This window comes from Akebia trifoliata, chromosome 8 (genome assembly GCF_017979445.1).
Source record: "Akebia trifoliata isolate Shusen 1 chromosome 8, ASM1797944v1, whole genome shotgun sequence".
NCBI lineage: Eukaryota > Viridiplantae > Streptophyta > Magnoliopsida > Ranunculales > Lardizabalaceae > Akebia > Akebia trifoliata.
In genome coordinates, this window is record NC_141382.1 from 8,214,870 (window position 1) to 8,236,335 (window position 21,466).

The 21,466-nt window shown below is 36.0% G+C and overlaps 2 protein-coding genes across 7 annotated transcripts; both read left to right on the plus strand.

Moving 5' to 3' along the window:
* The first annotated feature begins 1,198 nt into the window (after positions 1-1,198).
* On the plus strand, positions 1,199-6,528 carry LOC147395888 (receptor-like cytosolic serine/threonine-protein kinase RBK2). Of its 4 annotated transcripts, none has more exons than XM_086452648.1 (10): positions 1,199-1,287; positions 1,960-2,072; positions 2,161-2,503; positions 2,978-3,448; positions 4,047-4,222; positions 4,362-4,473; positions 4,561-4,692; positions 4,791-4,929; positions 5,528-5,613; positions 6,089-6,528. In XM_086452648.1, the coding sequence occupies exons 6-10, from the start codon at positions 4,418-4,420 to the stop codon at positions 6,105-6,107; spliced, it is 432 nt and encodes a 143-aa protein (XP_086308774.1). In that variant the 5' UTR covers positions 1,199-1,287; positions 1,960-2,072; positions 2,161-2,503; positions 2,978-3,448; positions 4,047-4,222; positions 4,362-4,417; the 3' UTR covers positions 6,108-6,528. The 4 variants fall into 4 exon arrangements, 2 of the variants coding, with proteins under 2 accessions (XP_086308774.1, XP_086308772.1); XR_015181168.1 differs by having other exon boundaries at positions 1,213-1,422; positions 4,561-4,696; positions 6,089-6,517; XR_015181169.1 differs by having other exon boundaries at positions 1,213-1,422; positions 3,032-3,448; positions 4,561-4,696; positions 6,089-6,516.
* Positions 6,529-9,772: 3,244 nt separating this feature from the next.
* Positions 9,773-20,600, plus strand: LOC147395889 (autophagy-related protein 18g-like). Of its 3 annotated transcripts, none has more exons than XM_086449900.1 (10): positions 9,773-10,172; positions 14,906-15,367; positions 15,491-15,937; positions 16,671-16,916; positions 17,017-17,847; positions 17,931-18,106; positions 18,385-18,489; positions 18,930-19,060; positions 19,388-19,963; positions 20,163-20,600. In XM_086449900.1, exons 1-10 carry the CDS (start codon positions 9,987-9,989, stop codon positions 20,165-20,167), a joined length of 3,165 nt encoding a protein of 1,054 aa, XP_086306026.1. In that variant the 5' UTR covers positions 9,773-9,986; the 3' UTR covers positions 20,168-20,600. The 3 variants fall into 3 exon arrangements, with proteins under 3 accessions (XP_086306026.1, XP_086306024.1, XP_086306025.1); XM_086449898.1 differs by having other exon boundaries at positions 9,811-10,172; positions 17,017-17,802; XM_086449899.1 differs by lacking the exon at positions 18,385-18,489 and having other exon boundaries at positions 9,814-10,172.
* Positions 20,601-21,466: the final 866 nt, after the last annotated feature.

The following is a 21,466-nucleotide window of genomic DNA, read 5'->3' on the forward strand; positions in this document are numbered from 1 at the left end:
ACGGAAAATAAATAGAAAGGAGGTAAGCGAGTCTGTTACATAACTATAGAGGAGGTAATTGTAATTGTTAAAATATTAGGGGTTAACATAGAATTATGCCATACCATAGGGGGTGAAAGTGTAATTTACCCTAATTATATGGGTGAAGTAAATACAACTAAAGTCTGTTTCAAGGAGGCTTTCAATTCCATCCTCATTTCCCACACCTCAAAAATATTTTTATCATAATAATTAAATATCTATGTAGCAAGATTTGAGGTGGGAATGGGTTTTCAACCCTATTCGGACTCATAAAATTATAAGATCCAATCCAATAACTAATATGACTCAAGATAAAATATGAAATCTCTAAAGCTATGCTTGGATTGAGAGAAGAGAAAAGAAGGGTAATTCAATTTCTCTCAACCATGTTTGGATTGAGAGGAGAGAACTTAGGATAATTTTGAAATTTTAAAATATCTTAAAAGAGATGTAGGGGTAGAGTTGAAATTATAAAATATTTTTAAAGAGTTTTTCTCTACTCTTGGAGGGGAAGAAAACTCACATTTTTTTCTCTTATCTTTTCTTTAATTTTTTTTCTCTTTACTCCTTATTCAACAATTTAAACAAGAGAAATGGAGAGAAACTCATTTATTTTCTCTTCTCTCCATTTCTCTCAATCCAAACATAACGTAAGAGTCATGCTAAAGTAACATTAAAATGTATATCGATTATGATATTCTAATGGGGTGGTGCACACATAACCATAAATGCTTCACTCATATCTCGATGAAAAGCATATGTGGTTATGTGTACACCACCACCTCAAAATGTACCATCAATGTACATTTTAATGTTACTTGAGCATTATCCAACCTCTAATTAAAATATGAAATTCGATAATTGATCTAGAAATTTATCACTTAAATTCTTCGTGGATATTAAATAATATTCATCACTTGTACTCAAATTTCAAATTTATCATTCCAAACAGATCATTTGATACTTATGTGATTAAAAGAATGAAAAATATGAATGTTGCCATGTTGGTGGATCCAGTCTTAAGAGGCATGGCCCTAAAATCATGATGAAGATATGAATTTTGGTGGGGACACTCCACGTGTCAGTTACCCATTTGAAGACTTCAACTATCATATATGACAATTGACAAAATATGAGAAAAAACTATTTATACCATTTTCTTGGAAAAAACTAGGCTGCGAGATAGAAATTATGAAATATAGAATAAAACCAGATTTTTTAGCAGAGAAATCTGGGCAAATTTTAGAAAAATGGGGATTCGTCAAGGTCCAAAAACATAATTTCGAAATACATTTTCATCTCGTTTATGTTGTTCTCTCTCATTTTTTGATCTCTTTTTGGTTTCTTGTTTCTATGTTAATTCGTGGAGGATTTAAGACACTCTTTAGCTTCTTCTTCACAGTAAGTATCATTTTCTTCTTTAACTCTTGTTATTTATTTATTTATTTTTATGTTGCAGTTTCTGATTTTGCTTGATTTTGTGTTTAAGTGATAATAAAGATTAGCTTTTGATGATTTAGTTTCAATTTTCCTCTGTTTTTCTTGTCTGGGTCTCTCTCTCCCAATTAAGCTTCTAAGTTTATAGATTTTAAGTGCTTAAAAAGCAGATACATTATTAATTTTTGAGTTTTTTTTTTGGTTGTTCTGGGTTTCTCTGGTTTTAGATTCTCTGTTTTGGGTTTTCATGCTGGGATTTGCTGAATTTTGTTTCTCTGTCTGTAATGGGTTTTTAACTTTTTCTCGATTTGACATTTTGTGATGTTGTGAGAGTTGCAAACCAGGTTTTTGATGATGTCTCTCTCTCTCTCTCTCTCTGATTTTTCTTCTTTTTTTAATTGAAGAATTTTCTATCATGGCTTCTTAGTAATCTGCCTTTCTAATATTTGGTTTAGCTTAATTAAAATTGTTCTTTATGAGCATTTGGTTCATTTTTTGCAGCAAAAATCTTTGCTGTTTTGGTTCCATTACTGGAAGACCCTCAGAAAGTGAGGGTTCTCGGATTAGAGATCGAAAACAGGTTGCTCTGTTCTTCTCCTCTGCTTCTGCCCAAGGTAAAATTCTCCATCTTTCCTCATCTTATTATTAATAAATCACATTTCACCATTTTTTTCTTCTTAACTTAATTCCCTCTCTTATTAGATTTGAAAACTTTAGAAATGGAGGAGGACTGCATAAGGAGCTTAGAATCTGAAACGGGTTCTTCCAAGGCCAGTACTTCAGACTCTTATGCTCAACCAAATCTTAGAGCTGATTCTCAATGGTGTGGATTCTTCTGTCTATGTCTATTAAAAGGTCGACCGATGAGGTGCTTAAGCTGTTTCCCACCTGTCAGTGTTCCTAAGTTCTCAAGAGGAACAAGTAGAAGTTTGAGAGAGAACCCAATCAATCCCCCGACGATATTGATTTCTATTGTTTCAAGTCTTCTTGGAAGAATTCCGCACTCTCTGGACTCCATGCCGCAACAAAAAAAAATTAGCAAACGGTTTGTAACTTGATCAAAATTTATTTTTCAATACTGTTTTAGTAAATTTTAATAGAAATTTCAATTATAAAACCACCCACTAGAATAGAAAATGTATCTTGATTACTATATATTTTTTTTGATAAATATCTTGATTACTATATCACCATTATTGTGTGCGGAGCCTGACGGTATTGGTCAACAAGGAGTATTGTCCATCATTTTCCCAGTGGCATTTTTATAATTTCACTGGTAATATGTAAAACCCTAGTTATGTTTTCCTGAGGTATATATTTCTCTTTTCTGTGAAGGGGTGTAATCTATAACTGCAAGTTTTCACTTCATAGTGGAATTGGTATGATCTGTGAACGTACCTCAATCTTGAGGGAACCATGTAAAATCTCTATTTTTGTGTGTCGCATCTAGTTTTTTTCCTTCCCGTCCTCCGTTGCTTCTATTTTTCTCAACACCTACTCAATAAATTTCTTTTTGTAGAAAATTTGATTGGAAAGGGTGGTTATGCTGAAATTTACAAGGGGTGTTTGATAGATGGGCAACTTGTGGCAATTAAGTGGATAACCTGAGGAATGGTAGAAGAGAGGATTGAGGTCTTTTTATTTGAGCTTGGGATTATAGTCCATGTCGACCATCCTAATATTGCGATGTTGATTGGGTATGGGATCGAAGGAGGAATGCACCTTGTTCTTCAATTGTCTCCCAAAGGGAGCTTATTAGCATCTCTACTTCATGTTTTGTTCATTATTTTTGCATTTGAATTTATTGCCTAAGATCTATGATTAATTGTGTTCTTCTTATATTGACTAAGTTTTGATTTTCCAGATTCAAAGGAGACATTGGATTGGGGTATAAGATATTAGGTTGCTTCATGAGAGTTGTCCAAAGAAAATAATACATAGAGATATCAAGGCTTCTAATATTTTGCTAACTGAGGAGTTAGGGCCTCAGGTACCCTTCAAATATGATCATGAGAAGCACAATTTGGACTGAAGTTTGTGGTTTTGTGTTCTAATTTTCTTGAAAAATTAATAATTAAGAAACTTTTAGGAAGAATCAATATTTTTCTAAAATTCATTCTGTTTTATTTGATTTTTTTTCTTTCTTTATTTGACATGTCATAATTTTGGGTTCTTATTGCAATTTCAATGGCTGGAAACTAGATTGATTGCTATTCTTTTAAATTTTCTGTTCCTGAACCAATCTGCTTTTAACTAAAATTTCTTAACAAGCCTTAAATTTACCATGCAAACAAATTGATTGTTTCTATTTCTGATTTTGTTTTTTGCATCAATTAGTGTTGGAAGACAAGATTCAACACCAGTGGTGATTTCTCTGTTGCAGTTAATTGCACATTAGCAATTTTTGTTTTATTTCTAATTTTTTTGAACTTTACATGGGCCATAGTTCCTCTTAGAATATTTTTTATAAAAAAAAAAGTTCCTCTTAGAAGATCATCAAGTTGTCTAAAATGAAAGTAGAGGATCTATGATTGAATTTTCCCAGATCTTTGTCCCTCGTAAATATAATGTAGCTCATTTCCTTTCAGATTTGTGATTTTGGGCTTGCTAAGTGGCTACTGGAACAGTGGGCGCTGTTGTGTAAATGTCTTGTATTCTGTTGCGCTATGCAGAGCTGTGGGGGTCCCACTGCCTGGTCAGCGGGGGGGGGGAAGTTGCGTTGCCCCGTTCCAAATTTTTTAAGAAGTATGAAAAGGGCAATCGGGTAATATTTTCTTAAGGGGTTTTCTATTTTCGGGGATTTCTGGTTTAGAGAGTTTTACATGTTTTGGTAATTCTTGGTTATATAAATAGAAATCCGGTGAGAAAATAGTGATTGTTCTTGTTTTGTTCTGTGGATGTAGGCACACTGCTGAACCACGTAAATCCTTGTGTTTTGTGCGATTATGTTATCTTTGCTATGTCAAATTTTTCACAGACACACCATAATGTTTCAAAATTTGAAGGCACTCTCAGGTTTGTAAACCATGAACCTTCCAATTTTCTCTGAGCTCCATGAAGGATTTCCATTCTTATTTTTTCTTCCATTCCTAACCATGTCAGCTACCTAGCTCCTGAGGACTTCATGCATGGCATAGTAGATGAGAAAACCGATGTCTTTGCTTTTGGGGTCCTACTGTTTGAACTCATCACTGGATGCAGAGCATTGGATAACACACGGCAAAGCCTGGTGATGTAGGTACGTTCTCTTCTTCTTTGCTCGATTAGTCTTACACAACAATATCAATTGGTCTTTGAGGATTTAAATTTTTTTCAATTTTTTCTTGTTGTAGGCAAAGCCTTTGCTCAACAAGAAATATATCAAGGAGCTCGCTGATCCTTTGCTTGGTGACACCTATGGCCTACCATGTGACCATGCCCGCTTCTTTCTGCGTACAACATTCTTCAATTCTATGGCCTCGCATGAGTCAGGCATGTTCTGATCTTAAAACCCAAACTTGAAAAAAGAGAAATACAACGTGGGGTTCCTCATGGAAGATCATCTAAATGCATGGACACCTGATCAGATGATTTTAGCCATCTGATCTGTTTCACTATTTTGCATGCTTGGAAACAAATAGTAAATTCATTTGACCATGCTTTGATTTTTTTTAACTTCATTGTAGGACATTTCTCAGGTTTACCGATGAATGACGTCCATGTGATCTTAACCAAAATTTGAGTTGAATGTAACATTCTTAAATAACTGTAGGGAAACTTTTCGTACTCACTTTGAGATTTGGGTCACAAATTTCCATGATCTTTATTTTCATTATCGCCTTAATTTCCTTGTGGTAGGGTACTTGTTGATTACACTCCGACTCTCAAGTTAGTATATAAGAGTACAAGTTATCACTCCGCTCCTCCTTTCCCCCCCTCATCTATTTATAAACTTTTCAACATTTATCTTCATCGACATTTTCCAAGATCATTGCCTGAATTATCGGAACCTTTTTTTAATTCAACTTAAAAACAGTGGTGATTTCTATGATCTATGGAATTTGATTTAATACTTTTCTGTTTTGATTAGATAATCTATTGTGCACAACTGCCAACAATTAGACGTCTCGGGGTTTGTGATTATCTCAAGGTGGCATGTCCTATGGGGGATAAAAGGTGAATTTTCCTCCTCAATAATCATGATAGTGGTTAGTAGTTTGATCTCATTTATTCCCGGTTCTCTAACATTCCTGTTCAAAGAAAGAGTAAAATAAGCAAGATATGAAACGTTTTTTTGTCCATGGATGGTTACAATAAACTAAGGGATCGAACCATTGTGTAGCTACAAGAGAGCATGAATAGCGGGTTGACATGTTAACCAACCAACTACTCCAAACTGATCTACTGGAGAAGGGATGAACAATGAATATAAGAGGGCCATGGGGCTTGACTGGGGTAGGACACACACCAAGAGTGGAGGAAAATATACACTCAACACCTCCCCTCAACCATAAGGGTGGAAAGATTTGAACCTGTAACCTACACGAACCTAGCGCTTTGATACCATGATAAATTTGGGGTCCAACTCAAAACCAATTGACAATGATTGTCCGACGTGGGACTGAACTCAACAAGTTTTCTATTGGTGTAGGTTGTACAACTTCTTTTAAGGGGTGATGAAACTGGCATGGAGTTGGTGAAACAATATCAAAGGCCATTCCTGCACAGAGCCTACTCGGAAGAGCTGTTTGATGCTCAAGAATATACTTCAATGAGGTATCAAAATGATCTTCATCGACATAAGAAAATTGTTTTTGAGTTCTGAAAGCATTGATAATCCATTGTTTGTAGATACAACCAATACACCAAAAGTATCTAGGTGTTAGTATTGTGGAAAGTTGAGTCCATGTCTCTTTGGGGTCGTGACACTTATAAACTTCCAAGAAAGGGTAGATTAAATTTTTTATTTTTTTTGGCATGAGAAATATCCCTTCATGATTCTATACTTCTATAGGTTTTGCATCATCTCTTAAGAATATTTTTTCGTCCCTCGAGTTTTTTGTCCCTAATCGAGCTTCAGTACTAGATCTCAGTACTGTTTGTTCTCTTATCTTGATCATGACACTTGATTGTAGTACATTAGTAAGATGCAAAAAATCGTATTAATCGTTACCTTTATCAATGCAACAACCGTGTTGTCCAAATCCAACTCTCCAGTTGGTGATGGTGAGTTCATATCTACTTTTATTGTCTCCATCTATGTTGTTTTGGTTTTTTTTTTTTTCTCATTCTTTTAAGATGGTCAACTTGAATTTTTTCTTTTACTCAAAGATTGATACTTTTCGAGAATTGTGAACTAAAAGATTGTAGGAAAGTAGTGATTTTTGGTGGTTCTTGTTGGGAGATGACCAGATGGTTGAAACACAAAATCTGAAAAACAAAAACAATCTCGAACTCCTGTTGTTATCTCACCTAAATGCAAAAGTTAATGTTCATTGTTGAATAAGCGATAGGTGGAACCCTTGTTTCTAAACGTTAAGACGTGATGTGATGCAAGGCGTTTCACCATGAATGGCTATGTCAGCAGCATTATGAAAATGAATCTGATCTTCCACAACCTTGTTAGTGTAAATTTGAGCAATATTTGAGGCTCCATCCAAATATTTCTAGTGGAAGATAACCAAGAGTGCAATTCCATTGTAAGGGTACAAAGGAAGAGAAGTGGTCTTTCTTGTATTTGAAGAAGAATAAAATTGGATTGCTTTTCTTGATTGAATTGCAATGGATCTGAATAGGATTTATCTAGAAAATAGAAAGCAAAGCTAAATAGAAACAAACTCTAATGTTAGGAAACCATCTAATCATATTTTATCCTAATCTTAAGAGAAGATGATTTAGTATATCACAATGTACCTTATTCTGGTGCATCTTTATAATTCTTTTGCAATCACATGTTCCTTTGAATGAGTTGATATGGGCTTTTTCACTAGGACTATCAATGGGTGGGTTCAGTCCTGGCTTGGTTGAGTATTAACCTGACCTTAAAAAAGGCGGGTCATGAACCTGGGCCTAAGTTGGCCATGCCCGAGTCTGACCCTAATGGGTTCGAGCTGGCTCAGGTTGATTTTTTCGGGTTTTATTATTAAATATTAATTCATGCACTTTTTACCTTAAGAAAAAAAAAAACGACCATTAAAAGGTGGTCGAGTTGACCAATCAAACTGCAGAGAGGTTACGAACATACTGAAAATCAGAAAATCACAACCCCTACACCATGGATATATGACAAACTCAATGAAAATTTTTTTTTCTTCAAAATAGGGTTCAAGTATATCCCAATTGAATAATGGTTGGAGATGAAAGCAAATTTATTATATATAATTGATTTTAGTATTTCTTTTGTTATAAAATCATGGATTTTGTTAATGTGTGCCCGAGGGGCACATGTTAAAGAGCAATAACTACACTTTGGAAATTAGAATCTAAGGGTATTTTGATAAATAAAAAATTATCTTTTCAAGGTCATTTTCAGTTCAAACTCAAATTTTCAAAGTATATTTATTGCACTTTAACATGTGCCCTTAGGACATATGTTAACTATATAATAAAACATAATAGTGGGTCTCACTCTGGGCCAAACCAAGTTAGCGGGGCAACGACCCAATTGACACCTAAAAATTATCATCATCGAATTATTATTCCAAATATTGGGGGTTTATGAATAAATCATGTTCCTCCATTCAATCCTATCTTACCAGATCTAATATTATATGATTTAAATCAGATCCTATTGTTATGAAACGGGTTCTTGATTAACCATATGATCCGATCCAAGTCCAAACCCACCCCAAGCATAACACCATGATTTGCTCTTTTTTTCAAATTGTGGGTCCATAACGCACATACTTGTATTGAGGAATTATAGTTAGGATTTGGACTTAACGTACATAAAGTCATAAAGTGATGTGTAAGGAATTAACCCACAAACACGAAGCGTGAATATAGTATCTCAGCGTTTGCGTATTTCTGTTACCCACGATGCCCCTCTCACACGTTCACAGTCTCTCTCCAGAGCAAGTTTTGAAGTGTTGGTCACTAATTCCTCTCTTTAGTCTACTATTGGGTTTTGAGAACTTTTCTACATCATAGATTTGAATTCCATGAGTCCCACCATCATAAAACCATCAAATCCAATGGACAAGAATCATCCATCAAGATAATATTCATCAAGGAATGAGCCAAACATATGATATAATGGGTAATTTAGACATACCCCTCTCCATTTTGGGGAATTTTTAAGAGACCCTTGACTATAGTCTTCTATGAGAAATCAATAAAAATGACCTAAATGCCATCATATTCATTTTTAAGACATAAATCGTTGATTTATCCACCCTCCCCCACTCCAAGAAATAAATAAACAAAAATTATTATCTAATTCTTTAAACCTATTTGACTTTATCTTCAATTCACTGTCATCAATATCTTTCACTTCACTTTAATTTCTTGTCAAAATCATTGATTTAAAAAAAAAAAAAATCATTTTAAGTCTTTAAAAATCACGCTTCAGTCTTGGGATTTGAAGGAGATAAAAACTCGAGGTTGAAGATAGGATTGCCAATTGATGAAATTATATAAAATATAATGTTCATCTTATATCCAAATAAAATATTAAATAATAATATAAATTATTTATACATTTCAAAGATATTACCAGGTCAAAAGATGGTTGATCCAACATTGATCTGATAAACATCAAATTATGTTCTTAACAAAATCCAAATCCTTGATCTAAACCCATAGTTATGGGATCAAAACAAATTGTATTTTGGGTTTGATCCGTTCCATTGATAGTCTTACTTGAAGACGAGTGTATATAATTCCACACTAAAGGATGAATAAAATTTAAGATGAGGGCATTTAAGTCATTTTATATGTTTTTCGAGATATCATCTGTTTGAATACACAAAGTTCTCTCAAACATTCACCAAAATCCAGAGGAGTATTTTTAAATTACTTTAATATAATACGTGAATATCTTTCACGCATATTTAAGTTTTAAAGGAAAATAAAATTGCCACGTTTTGACATTGCCAGGTAAAATAAATACATTATTATAACGTCGTTTCACACACTAAAGCCAATCAAATTGCAACCCATCTCTAAAGTGCAATTGATATTCCCTGTCAATATCAAAACGTAACTGACGATATAAGTTCTCACATTTTAAATTTTATTTAAAAAAATATTATTTAGTTTTCTTAAAAAAAAAAAAAAAATAATAATAATAATAATATTTTACTTGCAGGAAAAACTACTAAGGTGGAGTCATAATAAACTCATCTCTCAAGTCAAACCCAAAGGAAGTAAAACGACACCAACAAGAAAAACAATCATCCTGGTTTCTCCCCTTGTGTGTCAGATTCCGATCGGAAATCGGATGGTCTTTCCGATCACAGGTCATCGGAGATGGTCGGTGGAGGGAGGTTGTAGCAGAAGTGGCGGTGGTGGTGATTGGAGGTGGTGGGGAGGAACAAAAGAAGAAAAATATGAGGAAAGAGAAGGGAATTGGTGGTGATAGAAGTAATGGGTTGTTGCCCAATTCTCTTAGAATCATCTCATCTTGTTTGAAATCGGTCTCTAACAACGCTAGCACCGTCGCTTCTACGGTTCGCTCGGCTGGTGCGTCAGTTGCTGCTTCGATTTCTGTTTCTGGGGAGGATGAGAAAGACCAGGTTCATTTTTTTTTTTTTTTATTTGAAATTTTGAATTTTGTGTTTTTGGGAATTGGGATTTTGAATTTCTGATATTTTATGTTATATTATGTTTGTTTTTTTGTCTTGGGTTCTGTTTTGGGGTTTTTTTATTTTATTTAACCGAGGTTATGTTTTTGAAGAAGGAAAAAAAATTATTAATTTTTTAATTGATGATCATTTGTTCTAATAATTGCGTTTGTTAATTTTTGTTGAAGTTATCATTCTTGAGGTTTTTGGAATTTTTTTTTATTAATTTGAGATTTTTTTTTTTTGTTGTGGTTCTGTGCTGGATGGTGATGGTTTGGTACTTGTTTGATTAATGTTAGATTGGCAAAGAAAAGAAATAAGAAACACCCATATGATTAATGACCCAATAAAGAAAAATAAAACATTTGTTTGGCTTTGTTAGATGGAAAAATATGGTTCATGTTGGCAACCCTAGTAATCGTGATAAGGGGTATATGATGATGGGATTTTTTGTTTTGTTTTGTTTTTCTTTAATTGGGTCAGATTATGTTAGAAGAGCACAAACCATGTAGTTCTCATCTATCATTTTAATCTGTTTAATCCGCTTTAGTTTAATGTGTAAACTTTTCTTATGGTTGTTTTAGAGATCAATTGAAAGTTTGACCATAGAACAACTTCTGGGTTATTTAATGGGTATTATCATCTCATTTGTCTATATTTTTACTGCACTCCTTTTCATTAGTTGGCGTTGTGGTTATGAATTTGGAGGATTGTTTGTGAGTTTCGAAACTGTGTTTGTTTTCATTGTGTATTTGTTCTTGCAAGAAGGTGGCCTAGTGGATTTCATTGCGTTAATGGTATATTGTTATTGTCCACGACACCCTCAATGTTGCTGGCAAATTGAAGTTCAAATGACCTGGCTAGGACTCTTTGTATGTTATGGATACCATTACTGCCCAAGGTGGTATATGATTTTAATGTTGGAACCTAGAGGACTGTTGGATCATGTTTGCACACATGGGATTATCTGATGTCCTTGAGAGGATGGTATCGTCTGCATTTACTGATTTTTTGGTGAGATGAGCAATTATATATCGTAGTGGCACAAGACAGCTGTTTTCTTGCAAATCCTATGCATCTCAGTCACCTCTATATAGATCATTTAATTTTTTGAGAATTTGAGTGATCACATATTGTTGCAGAATTTGTTGTTTGCCCAAGTTCCATTTCTTTCTAGAGGTACATTTGAAGATCTTTGGTAGTACAATTTTCCACATTAGATGTCAACAGTTTGGATTTTCCTATCAAATAGTATTGTGATTAGACTAATTGATTTGGAAATTTTGTCAAATGAGTTGGACAAATTAGTTAGGGATTTTCTATGGTGTAACAAGGCCGCCAAGAGATAGATACACCTTTTGAGATGGAATTGGATATATAGGCCTAAAATGCAAAGGAGTTGGGAATTAGGAAATCTAGTCAAATAAATAGGACTCCACTAGGAAAATGGCTTTGGAAGTTTGGAGTGGATCAACATTGTTTGTGGAGAAGGTTTATTGAGACTAAATTTGGGGTTGTTAATTTTGGATGGAAAAGTGGGTTATGAGATACAATGTCTTTTGGGTGTGGAAAGGTATCATCAAGATTTTTTCAGAATTTCGTAGGAGGGTGTTTTTCGAGATTAAAAAGTGAACTAAATTTCTTTTTTTGGGAGGACTGCTGGTGTGGCAGGTCACCATTACAAGATCTGTTTCCACCTGTGTAGATAGACAATGCCCATTTGTAGTTGAGTTGTGCTGGAGTAACATTGAAATGTACATCGATTCTAACATTCTGATGTGGTGGTGCACACATAACCATAGATGCTTTTCACTCGTATCTCGATGTAAAGCATCTATGGCTATGTGTGCACCACCACATCAGAATGTACAATCGATGTGCATTTTTATGTTACTTCAGCATTATCCTTTGTAGTTTTATGTCTCATGCAGGGGAGGAGCTAATTTGGGATTTTGATTTCAGAAGACAGTTCAATGATTGAATAATCCTATTGATAATTGGCCTTATCAGTCAAATATCATCAGTGTACCCATTCTTTGGGATGGTACTAGGGATAAGGTGTTTTTTGTTAAGTCCTATTGCAATTCCTTACTTCCATAGTCTCAACGAGAGACTTTCTTACCTAGTTATTCCTATATTTCTTCGTTTATTGTCTTTTCATTTTTTCCTTTCGCTGCACTCACAATGGCTTCATAATTTTGTAAATGACAAATGGTAAAAGAAAAAAAATTCTACATTGGAGGCTTTCTTACCCTAGTTATTCTTATGTTTCTTTGTCTTGTTGTCTTCATTTTTCCCTTCATCTTCATTAACCGTAAGCCCGTCTTGTCTAACGACTGATCTATTTGTGCAATATAGATTTTATCCATGCATATCCAAACCACAAATCAAATTGACAATGCGATATGTATCATGTTAACATGTCTCCAAGGACCATCAATTTGTCTATGCATCCCGGATATTGTTTAAACATAAATGCTTTCTGCTTTAAGGGAGCTTGCGAAATGGCGAAAAAAATCTTCAAACTTTTATTTATTTATGAGTAAAGATATTTTATTGAAAAAAGCTTGGTCGAGGAGACCAAGCACAGATATTTACAGCAAGAATAAGAAAGAAAAGAGCAAATCAAGTGAACCTCTCCCTACTACGAACCCACTCCCGTCTGCCCACAAAGTTTTCAAAGAAGATCCCCTTCGCCTAGTTGAAGATCGAAGACCAATGATGAAGGAGTCCAAAAGCTGACATAACAATCTCCTCATCTGAGCACTCCTTAGCCTCAAACACTTTCATTCCTTTCTTTCTAAACTTCCCTGCAAACAACGAAAGTTATGATGCTCCAGTTTTCTTTAGGGAAGAAAACCATTACCCAACTGAGCCCAACTCTCGAAGATCCCTTGAAAGGATTTAGGGAGACACGCCAAAATACCAAATAAAGCAAGGAAATAGAACCAGATTTTGGACGCCATCTTGCAATGAACCAGCAATAGCCTCCAGTTCCCAATCAGTAAGGGCTCTTCTGATGCCACAGTCCCAGACCACTCCATGATTCGATGAAACTATGCCTTCAGCCACTGAAACCTCTTTTCTCAAAGAAAGAGTGAACGAACCCAGGAAATCTTGAAACCCTTCAAAAGTGCAAGAGCTTTTGTCTCATTAAACTTCTCACGAGACCCAAAACTACCTTAAAGGTGATAGCTGCATCCTCTCTGAAAGTGTCGTTGACTGGATTTTCTATCGAGCAATTGTCCAAATTAGCTTTGTTTAGCCGGGGCATTGACTTCTTCCATCTTAGCCATGGCAACTCTTCTTTCTCCTTTGCTAGGAGCATTCATTCCACTAGAAAAATACACAAATTTAATCCTCAGAAATCCTTTAAAATGGAAACCAACATGGTGACTTTGAATTGATACCTTGCTAGTATTCTTCTGATTTATTGTTGAAGATGGCCGTTCATCCATTTTGACGAAACCCAATAGAAGAAGAAAGCATTTGAAGGTCTTCACATGCAGCATTGGGTCCATGATCTTTGAGAAAAAGTATTTAACCTTCTTAATACAAAATGTAGCTTATGAATAATGAGGTCAAAATCATGGATACCCCATGTGCTCTGCCCCAACAGTTCCACGTGCCACTATCATAGAGTGTCACTTTGATTCTCATGATCACAAAACACCACCAACCATACCTTGATGGTGACATGCATGCCATAACCTCAGGATGTCATATGGCCCCATTAGTCCTAGGTGAGACACTATTAATTTATATTTTTGGGGTAAGTTTTTAAACCAAGTCTAGTTATGTTTAGCCGTTTCTAATTTATGGTTTGTTCACATCGAACTTAGTGGGTCTTATAAAAGAGAATCTAGTGGGGAATATGATTTGGAAAGTAATTGTAACTAGAGTTAAGAAAGTTAGATGTCTTGTTGGAGAGCTTATCAACTCCATTGTAAAGGAGTAGGCTGAAAAGCTCTAAAATGCCCTAATAGTAAGCCCTGGCTTTTCAGCCTCCTTTTTCTGGTTCAAAGCTAGCACTTCCAAGATCATTCATCTGAAAACTGGTCACTGGCACTCAAAATATGAAGAGATGTAACCGATGAAAATAGTATTGGCACAATATGTCAACATCATTGAATGCCACATGCTCTGCACCAACAGTTCCACATGCCAGGATCATAGAGCATCTGTTCGATTCTCATGATCTCCAGGAACCACCAATCATACTTTGATGGCTACATGTATGCTGTAACCTCAGGGTGCTAGATGGACCACATAAAGACGGTACTCCAATTCTGATGTTGCCATACAATTATTGAGGAAAAAAACAGAGAAGAAGCCTGATGTTGCCTTGTGTCACATATCTTTGTCATGTTGGGGAACATCACCAGGGTAACGTTTGGAGACATGGATAGAGATCCGCATGGGGCTCCTTCTCATGTTGTCTTGATGTTGGTAATCTCATTATCAATGGGCACATTGTTGACTTGAAGTTCTCTCATTATGTGCATCAATGGCCATGATAAATTCTTGATCATACTTCTGAGTGTACTGTTTTTGTTGTTGCATCTACACTGATGAATTTCAGTTTTTCTGCTTTATGCATATATAGCCACTCAAAAGTTTCAGTTATCATCTATTATATTGGGTTTACCAGTATGAATGTTCTCATCTGTTTCTGTTCAAAATAGGTATTATGGGCTGGTTTCGACAAACTAGAGCTTGGTCCATCCACTTCCAAAAATGTTCTCTTACTTGGTTACTCCAATGGTTTTCAAGTCCTTGATGTTGAGGATGCTTCAAATGTTAGGGAATTGGTTTCGAAGCATGATGGCCCAGTTACATTCCTACAGATGCAGCCCATTCCCAAGAAATCAGAGGATCATGAAGGGTTTAGAGCATCACATCCTTTACTATTGGTTGTAGCGGGGGATGAAAGCAGCACCGGTCTTGTTCAAGGTGGAAGTCATTCAGGTGGGCTGGTTAGAGATCATAATGTTGAGCCTCAACCTGGAAACTCTCTCCCTTCTCCCACCGCTGTTCGGTTTTACTCTCTAAGGTCTCACACTTATGTTCATGTTCTGAGATTTCGGTCGCCTATATATATGGTTAGATGCAGCCCTCAAATCGTAGCCGTTGGCCTTGCAGCACAAGTAAGCATTAGCTTATGGGACATAATTTTTAGAGTAACTCTACACTTTTGGACTCAAGGGTATAGATGCTTAAGATCATTTACAAAAGGATTACTAACTGTTGTCTTATCCTTTTCTTGGCAGATATACTGCTTTGACGCCCTCACTCTTGAGAACAAATTCAGTATTCTGACCTATCCAGTCCCTCAGGTTGGAGGACAAGGAGTTTTCGGGGTTAGCATTGGTTACGGTCCAATGGCTGTGGGACCCAGGTGGTTAGCTTATGCTTCCAACAATCTGCTACTATCAAACATGGGTAGTTTAAGTCCACAAAATCTTACACCTTCTCCAGGTGTTAGTCCATCAACTTCACCTGGCAGTGGGAGCTTGATGGCTCGTTATGCAATGGAGTCTAGTAAACAGTTGGCCGCTGGCTTAATTAATCTAGGTGACATGGGTTACAAAACTTTGTCTAAATACTGTCAAGATCTTTTACCCGATGGTTCCAACTCTCCAGCATCATCAAATTCTAGCTGGAAAGGTCGGCTTGGTTCATCAACACATTCAATTGAAGCAGATAATGCAGGAATGGTCAGTAGTCTACACAGTCTGTAATTTTCTTCAACATGGAAGTTCTTCAGATATCTAAATTGGTCATCCTTGGGTCTTGTGGTAAAAATATTGGGAGTTTTTGAGAGGGAAAGCATTTATTGTAAATTGGAAAACAGGAGTTCCATATTCACCAAATGCAGAAATCAAGCTCTCTTGAACGTATCTCAGTTTTTTTAGGAAAAATAAAATTTTGATTTTCTTATGAGATATAATAAGAGAGCTTCTATTGGCACCCCAAGTTTTTTTACTTATTACACCCCAATTAAAAATAAAGAAAATAAGTAGAATAAATAAAAGTTAGGGTGCCAATAGAAGCTCTCTCGCATTTTTTTCTTCTTCTAGATTTCTATTTTCTGGTTTTAAGATTTTATATAATTCTAAACAACTACTGAAATTGTTTGAACGAGCGTTGTAGTGTTGAGCCAAACCTTTGTAATGTTTACATGGTGGGTTTTAATCTTTAATTGGGGTGTGATAAATAATTTAAGAAATTGGGGTATAATAAGTAAAAGATGGGTGCCAAAGCAGTTCTCTATAATAATCTTGCAAGAAAATTTATGTTATCATTTTTAAAAACCTTGAATATTATACAGCAGTAATAAAAATACTGTTTTGAGCTTAACAGAGGTGCTAATGGTGCTACTTTATGCTTGGTTAAGAAACATAATTATTTTAGCTTCCTGTTAGGATAATTCTTTTGGTTTGATTGTAGGTTGTTATCAAGGACTTTGTCTCGAGAGCGGTTATTTCACAATTTAGAGCTCATACCAGTCCAATTTCTGCACTATGTTTTGACCCTAGTGGGACCCTTTTGGTTACTGCATCTGTACATGGGAACAATCTAAACGTGTTCCGGATTATGCCATCCTGCATACGAAATGGATCAGGCACTCCAAAGTATGATTGGAGCTCTTCTCATGTGCATCTCTACAAGCTTTATCGTGGAATAACAACAGCTGTAAGCACTGAAGGGGTCAATTTTTTTTTTTTACATATTTTTCTTCTGACCCTCTTTTATGTGCTCATGGTTTTGTTTGTTGCGTATTTGTGTGTGACAGGTTATACAAGATATCTGTTTTAGTCATTATAGTCAATGGATAGCTATAGTTTCATCTAAGGGAACGTGCCATATTTTCGTTCTATCCCCTTTTGGTGGTGATGCTGGTCTTCAAACACAACATTCACATTGTGATGGACCACCAACTCTCCTACCAGGTCTATCTTTACCATGGTGGTCTACTTCCTCATTCATAGTAAACCATCAATCTTCTCCACCACCACCACCTGTCACACTGTCAGTGGTGAGCAGGATAAAGAATGGAAACTCTGGGTGGCTTAATACAGTTGGCAATGTGGCAACTTCTGCGACAGGAAAGGTATCCGTGCCATCTGGTGCTGTTGCCGCCGCTTTCCACAATTCCGGAACTCGTGGTCCTCATTCGGTTCCATCAAAGACCAATGCCTTGGAGCATCTATTGGTTTACACTCCATCTGGCCATTTAATTCAACATGAACTTCTGCCGTCCTTAGGGGTGGAGCCAAGTGGTAGTACTGGTTCAAGAACTTCTTCAGGTTCTTTGGTGCAAGTACAAGATGAGGAATTAAAGGTGAAAATTGAACCTGTTCAATGGTGGAGCGTTTGTCGAAGATCAGATTGGCCAGAAAGAGAGGAACCCATTTCTGGGATTACTCTTGATAGACAAGAAACTGCAGAGATAGTTGTAGATAATTCTGATTCTGAAGATAATTCTACCAAGTATTCGATGGAACTAAACAATAGTATAGGGGGAACATATTTTGTAAAACCCCATGAAAGACCACACTGGTATCTCTCCAATGCGGAGGTACAGATAAGCTCCGAGAGGATACCTATATGGCAGAAATCTAAGGTACCTATTTTAATTTAAGGTTTATGGTGCTCGTGTTTGTCCTTCTCTTCATTTCTGGTTATGATTCTTCTCGTTTCTTCTAGATTTCCTTCCATGTGATGATTCCTCCAAGGCCTAATGAGAAGAAGTTTACCAAAGATTATATTGGTGGGGAGATTGAAATTGAAAAGGTCACTGTTCATGATATTGAAATTAAGCGGAAGGATTTATTGCCTGTTTTTGACCATTTCCATAGCATCAAATCAGCTTGGACTGATAGGTAATTGTCTTCCTTACGTCTGCTTGCTTGCTATTTTGGTTGTTTCGTAATAATTCCGACCAAGATTTCTGCTTTTGAATTTTGGGATATGGATGATAACTGTCGGAATTATATTAGAAATTTTTTAGTAACTCAGCTGTTTAGAATACTTCTCAAGCCTGTTATCTATGATTTAAGTCCATAAATGAAAAGCAAATTAAAGGCTAAATATGGGAGATAATTCTTAAGATCTTGGTAGATGTACCTAAATGTTATTCTGAATCTTCTCATAACTGTAGATCCACTGTTGCTTGGGACTACCCATTCAAAAAATCACCTCCAAACCAGCACTTTGACACTATCGGACAGGTGCTGTTGAGTTTGTGTATTCCTCCTGGCGTTAGGTTTGGATCTGACTCTGTTAATCAATTTTAAAGATGAAACTACCAACTCCACATCCCTACATAGATGTTTGTTCCTTGATTGGAACTTCGTTGCTTGGGCCAAAACGAAACTTGTTTCAGTATCTTTTTGTCTATTTCAACTCAATACTCTAGCTTAGTCTAGTCTTCTGTCAAATCTGCTTCCACAAACTAGACTAGCCACTTTAAAAGCAGTCTCGATAATCTGAATATTTAAATACATTTGATAATATGAAATTCCCTATCTCCCTGTTTCTCCGATGAACAAATCTGAATAGCAAATCTTTTGGCTTGCTCAGGAACCTATTAACTCAATTATGTACAAACACTGTGTTGTGCATGCATGGGTGGTTTGTGTGTGTGTGTGTGACAAACCATTATGTATATATGTACTAGGATGCTTGCTTGCTTGATTCATGCAGGGACCTTGTTGCGGGAATATATCCTAGTACATCTTATGAGCCTAGTCGGACTAAAGAGAAGTTTAAAGAAGAGAGTTCTAGTTGCCAATCTAAACCTGCTTCCTTTGGATCAATGGCAAGCTCAGATTCAGGTAACGACATCATTTACGATTATAAAATATTTACGTCCCCCATGTGAGCAAACTTTTGTAGTGAATACACCTTAATACCCCTTTGATTTTAAAATACTCGGTTATGTAATTTTTTAAAAATAAGAATCATCACTAGGTTGCTTTCATTGAAGCAACTTCAACACTGAACCAAAAGGTCAGAAATTCGAGTGATGATACCATGTGCACCAACAAAAACAGCATTTGAATTAAAAATCATTTCTTATTGATTCTTCAAATACTAGATTTAGAGCCTAGTATTCTAGTGTGGGTTTCTAAGTTTGAACGTTGTTCCTGATTCTCCATTAGGGTCATCAAGAACAACTGAGAGCTTGCTTGATTTGTATCGTATGACTTCGGACAAGTCCTATGCACACATGAACCAAACCATGGACGCAATCGACTGTGGAAACAGAGGGAGTTTTATCCACTCACCACTACCGAGCCAAACCTCATCGAACAGAGATCGTGTTTCTTCTCCATTTGAACATTCTACCAGAGGTGACTCTGAAGACGATGCTAGTAGTGGGTTATCCTCTTTAAAGAGTGACTCGGCTTGTGGTGGAACACCTATTGCCGAAGGGCTTCCATCTTCAAGCATCAGTGGGATCAGTGAAGTCTTTAATGCAAGTTCTGACCATTCTATTTCAAACCTCAACAATCTGATGGAGGAGCCTGCGCATGTGGATTCGCATGACTCAATAGATTTTGAGCAGTATTTTCAGGATGGTTATTGTAAAGTATCAGAGCTCGATGAATACCGCAAGTCAACTGAAGTTGTTAATGATGCTGACATCAGCAGTAGTGACTGCAAGCGGGAGAAACCTGAGGAAGATGGGGAGAACGACTATATGCTCGGGGGAATATTTGACTTCTCAGAAGAAGGTACGGATTTCAAAAATATTATCATCCGATAAAAGACCACAACTACATTGATGCATAGGCTGGGATGTTTTCAGATTGCCAAGCAAGCTAATAGCTCAAACCTTGCATTCCTATATTCAATCATGATTTTTATTTATTTCTTTTGTATTATTTTTTTGCATATATCACCCATTACCTTAATAATGTTTACTTGGTGTAGGTTGATCAGTACTCGCCAGTTCCGTGATTAAAAAAATTGAATTGTTTTCATGACCTCACCATTCACGCAAGCTTGTTTCCTTTGGAATAAAGGCCTAGTAGCGGTTCATATTGAACCCCTTTAATAGAGAGTGCACGGTGTTTACCTGCAATGATCAAAGGGGAACTGATTCAGACGGCCCCAGTGTTGAGAAGTGGGTGGCATGAAGACGGAGAACTGAGCAGGGAGTGTTGCCGAAGCAAGTGGCAGTCTCCTGCCCCTCTCGTTTCTCATGTACATGTTGTAGATGGAAATTCATAATTCGTAGGAGTCTCTAGCTTTCGGGTTTGGACTCTTGTTAGATGTGTAGGATTTGGGTTTGCATTCCCTTGTCATGAAACATTCTATCAAGTCAACTTTGTACAGATATTTTTAGTGTGAATGCCCCTTTCCCTTCAAGTTTAACAAACATTTATTCTTCAAAAATGAATGAAAAAAAAAATATAAGAATGTTGATTGTGCTTCAGAATTGCATACTTCTATTTGGTTAGCCTATTTGAGGAGTGTTCTTTTGTACTCCATTACTTATTGTACATTTATTCAAGGCACAGAGCTTCTCACCTAAGTGTTCAACAAAATAACCCTTCATTCTCTTGGTAGTGTTTGGTAACTCAGGTAAGTTGTACAGTTTGATTTAAACAGGAGTCAACATATTGTAATTTGATAAGCTATTCGATCGGTTAGGGATGGGCGCTCAACAGACCGCTTGGGCCAATTCTCGACAGGCCTCAACTGTAACTAACAAAGTACAAGTGTCTTGGTGCACAACAACTCTAGTAACCATAACCTTTTATTTCAGTATGTAATGTTCAACAAAGCAATACCGAACTTTGGTACCGATAATTCAACGAAGCGGCATTCTTGTGCACAAAATTCCTGCACTATGCTTCAGACTAAATACATTTATTATCTAATCTTTGCTTTAATTTCAAATCTTTTTATTAAAAATGGTCTGCATAAATATCCATGAGGGAAGAAAAGTCAAGACTGCTAAAATGTTTAACAAGATCACCCTTTATACTCTTGGGAGTGTTTCTAATAGAGGTAAGTTGCACAACTTTGATTTATACAGGAGTCAACAACATCAGAATTTGCTCAAGTTGTTCTGCCTATCGATTCGGCATTAACATATTTGAATTTGAAAAGAACTTTTATTTACATTTAAAATTAACTTTTACATCTCCATGAACATTATTTAAAAACAATCAAATTAATGAATAACATAGAACTTTTAGTTACAATTGAAATTAACTTTTACATCAAAG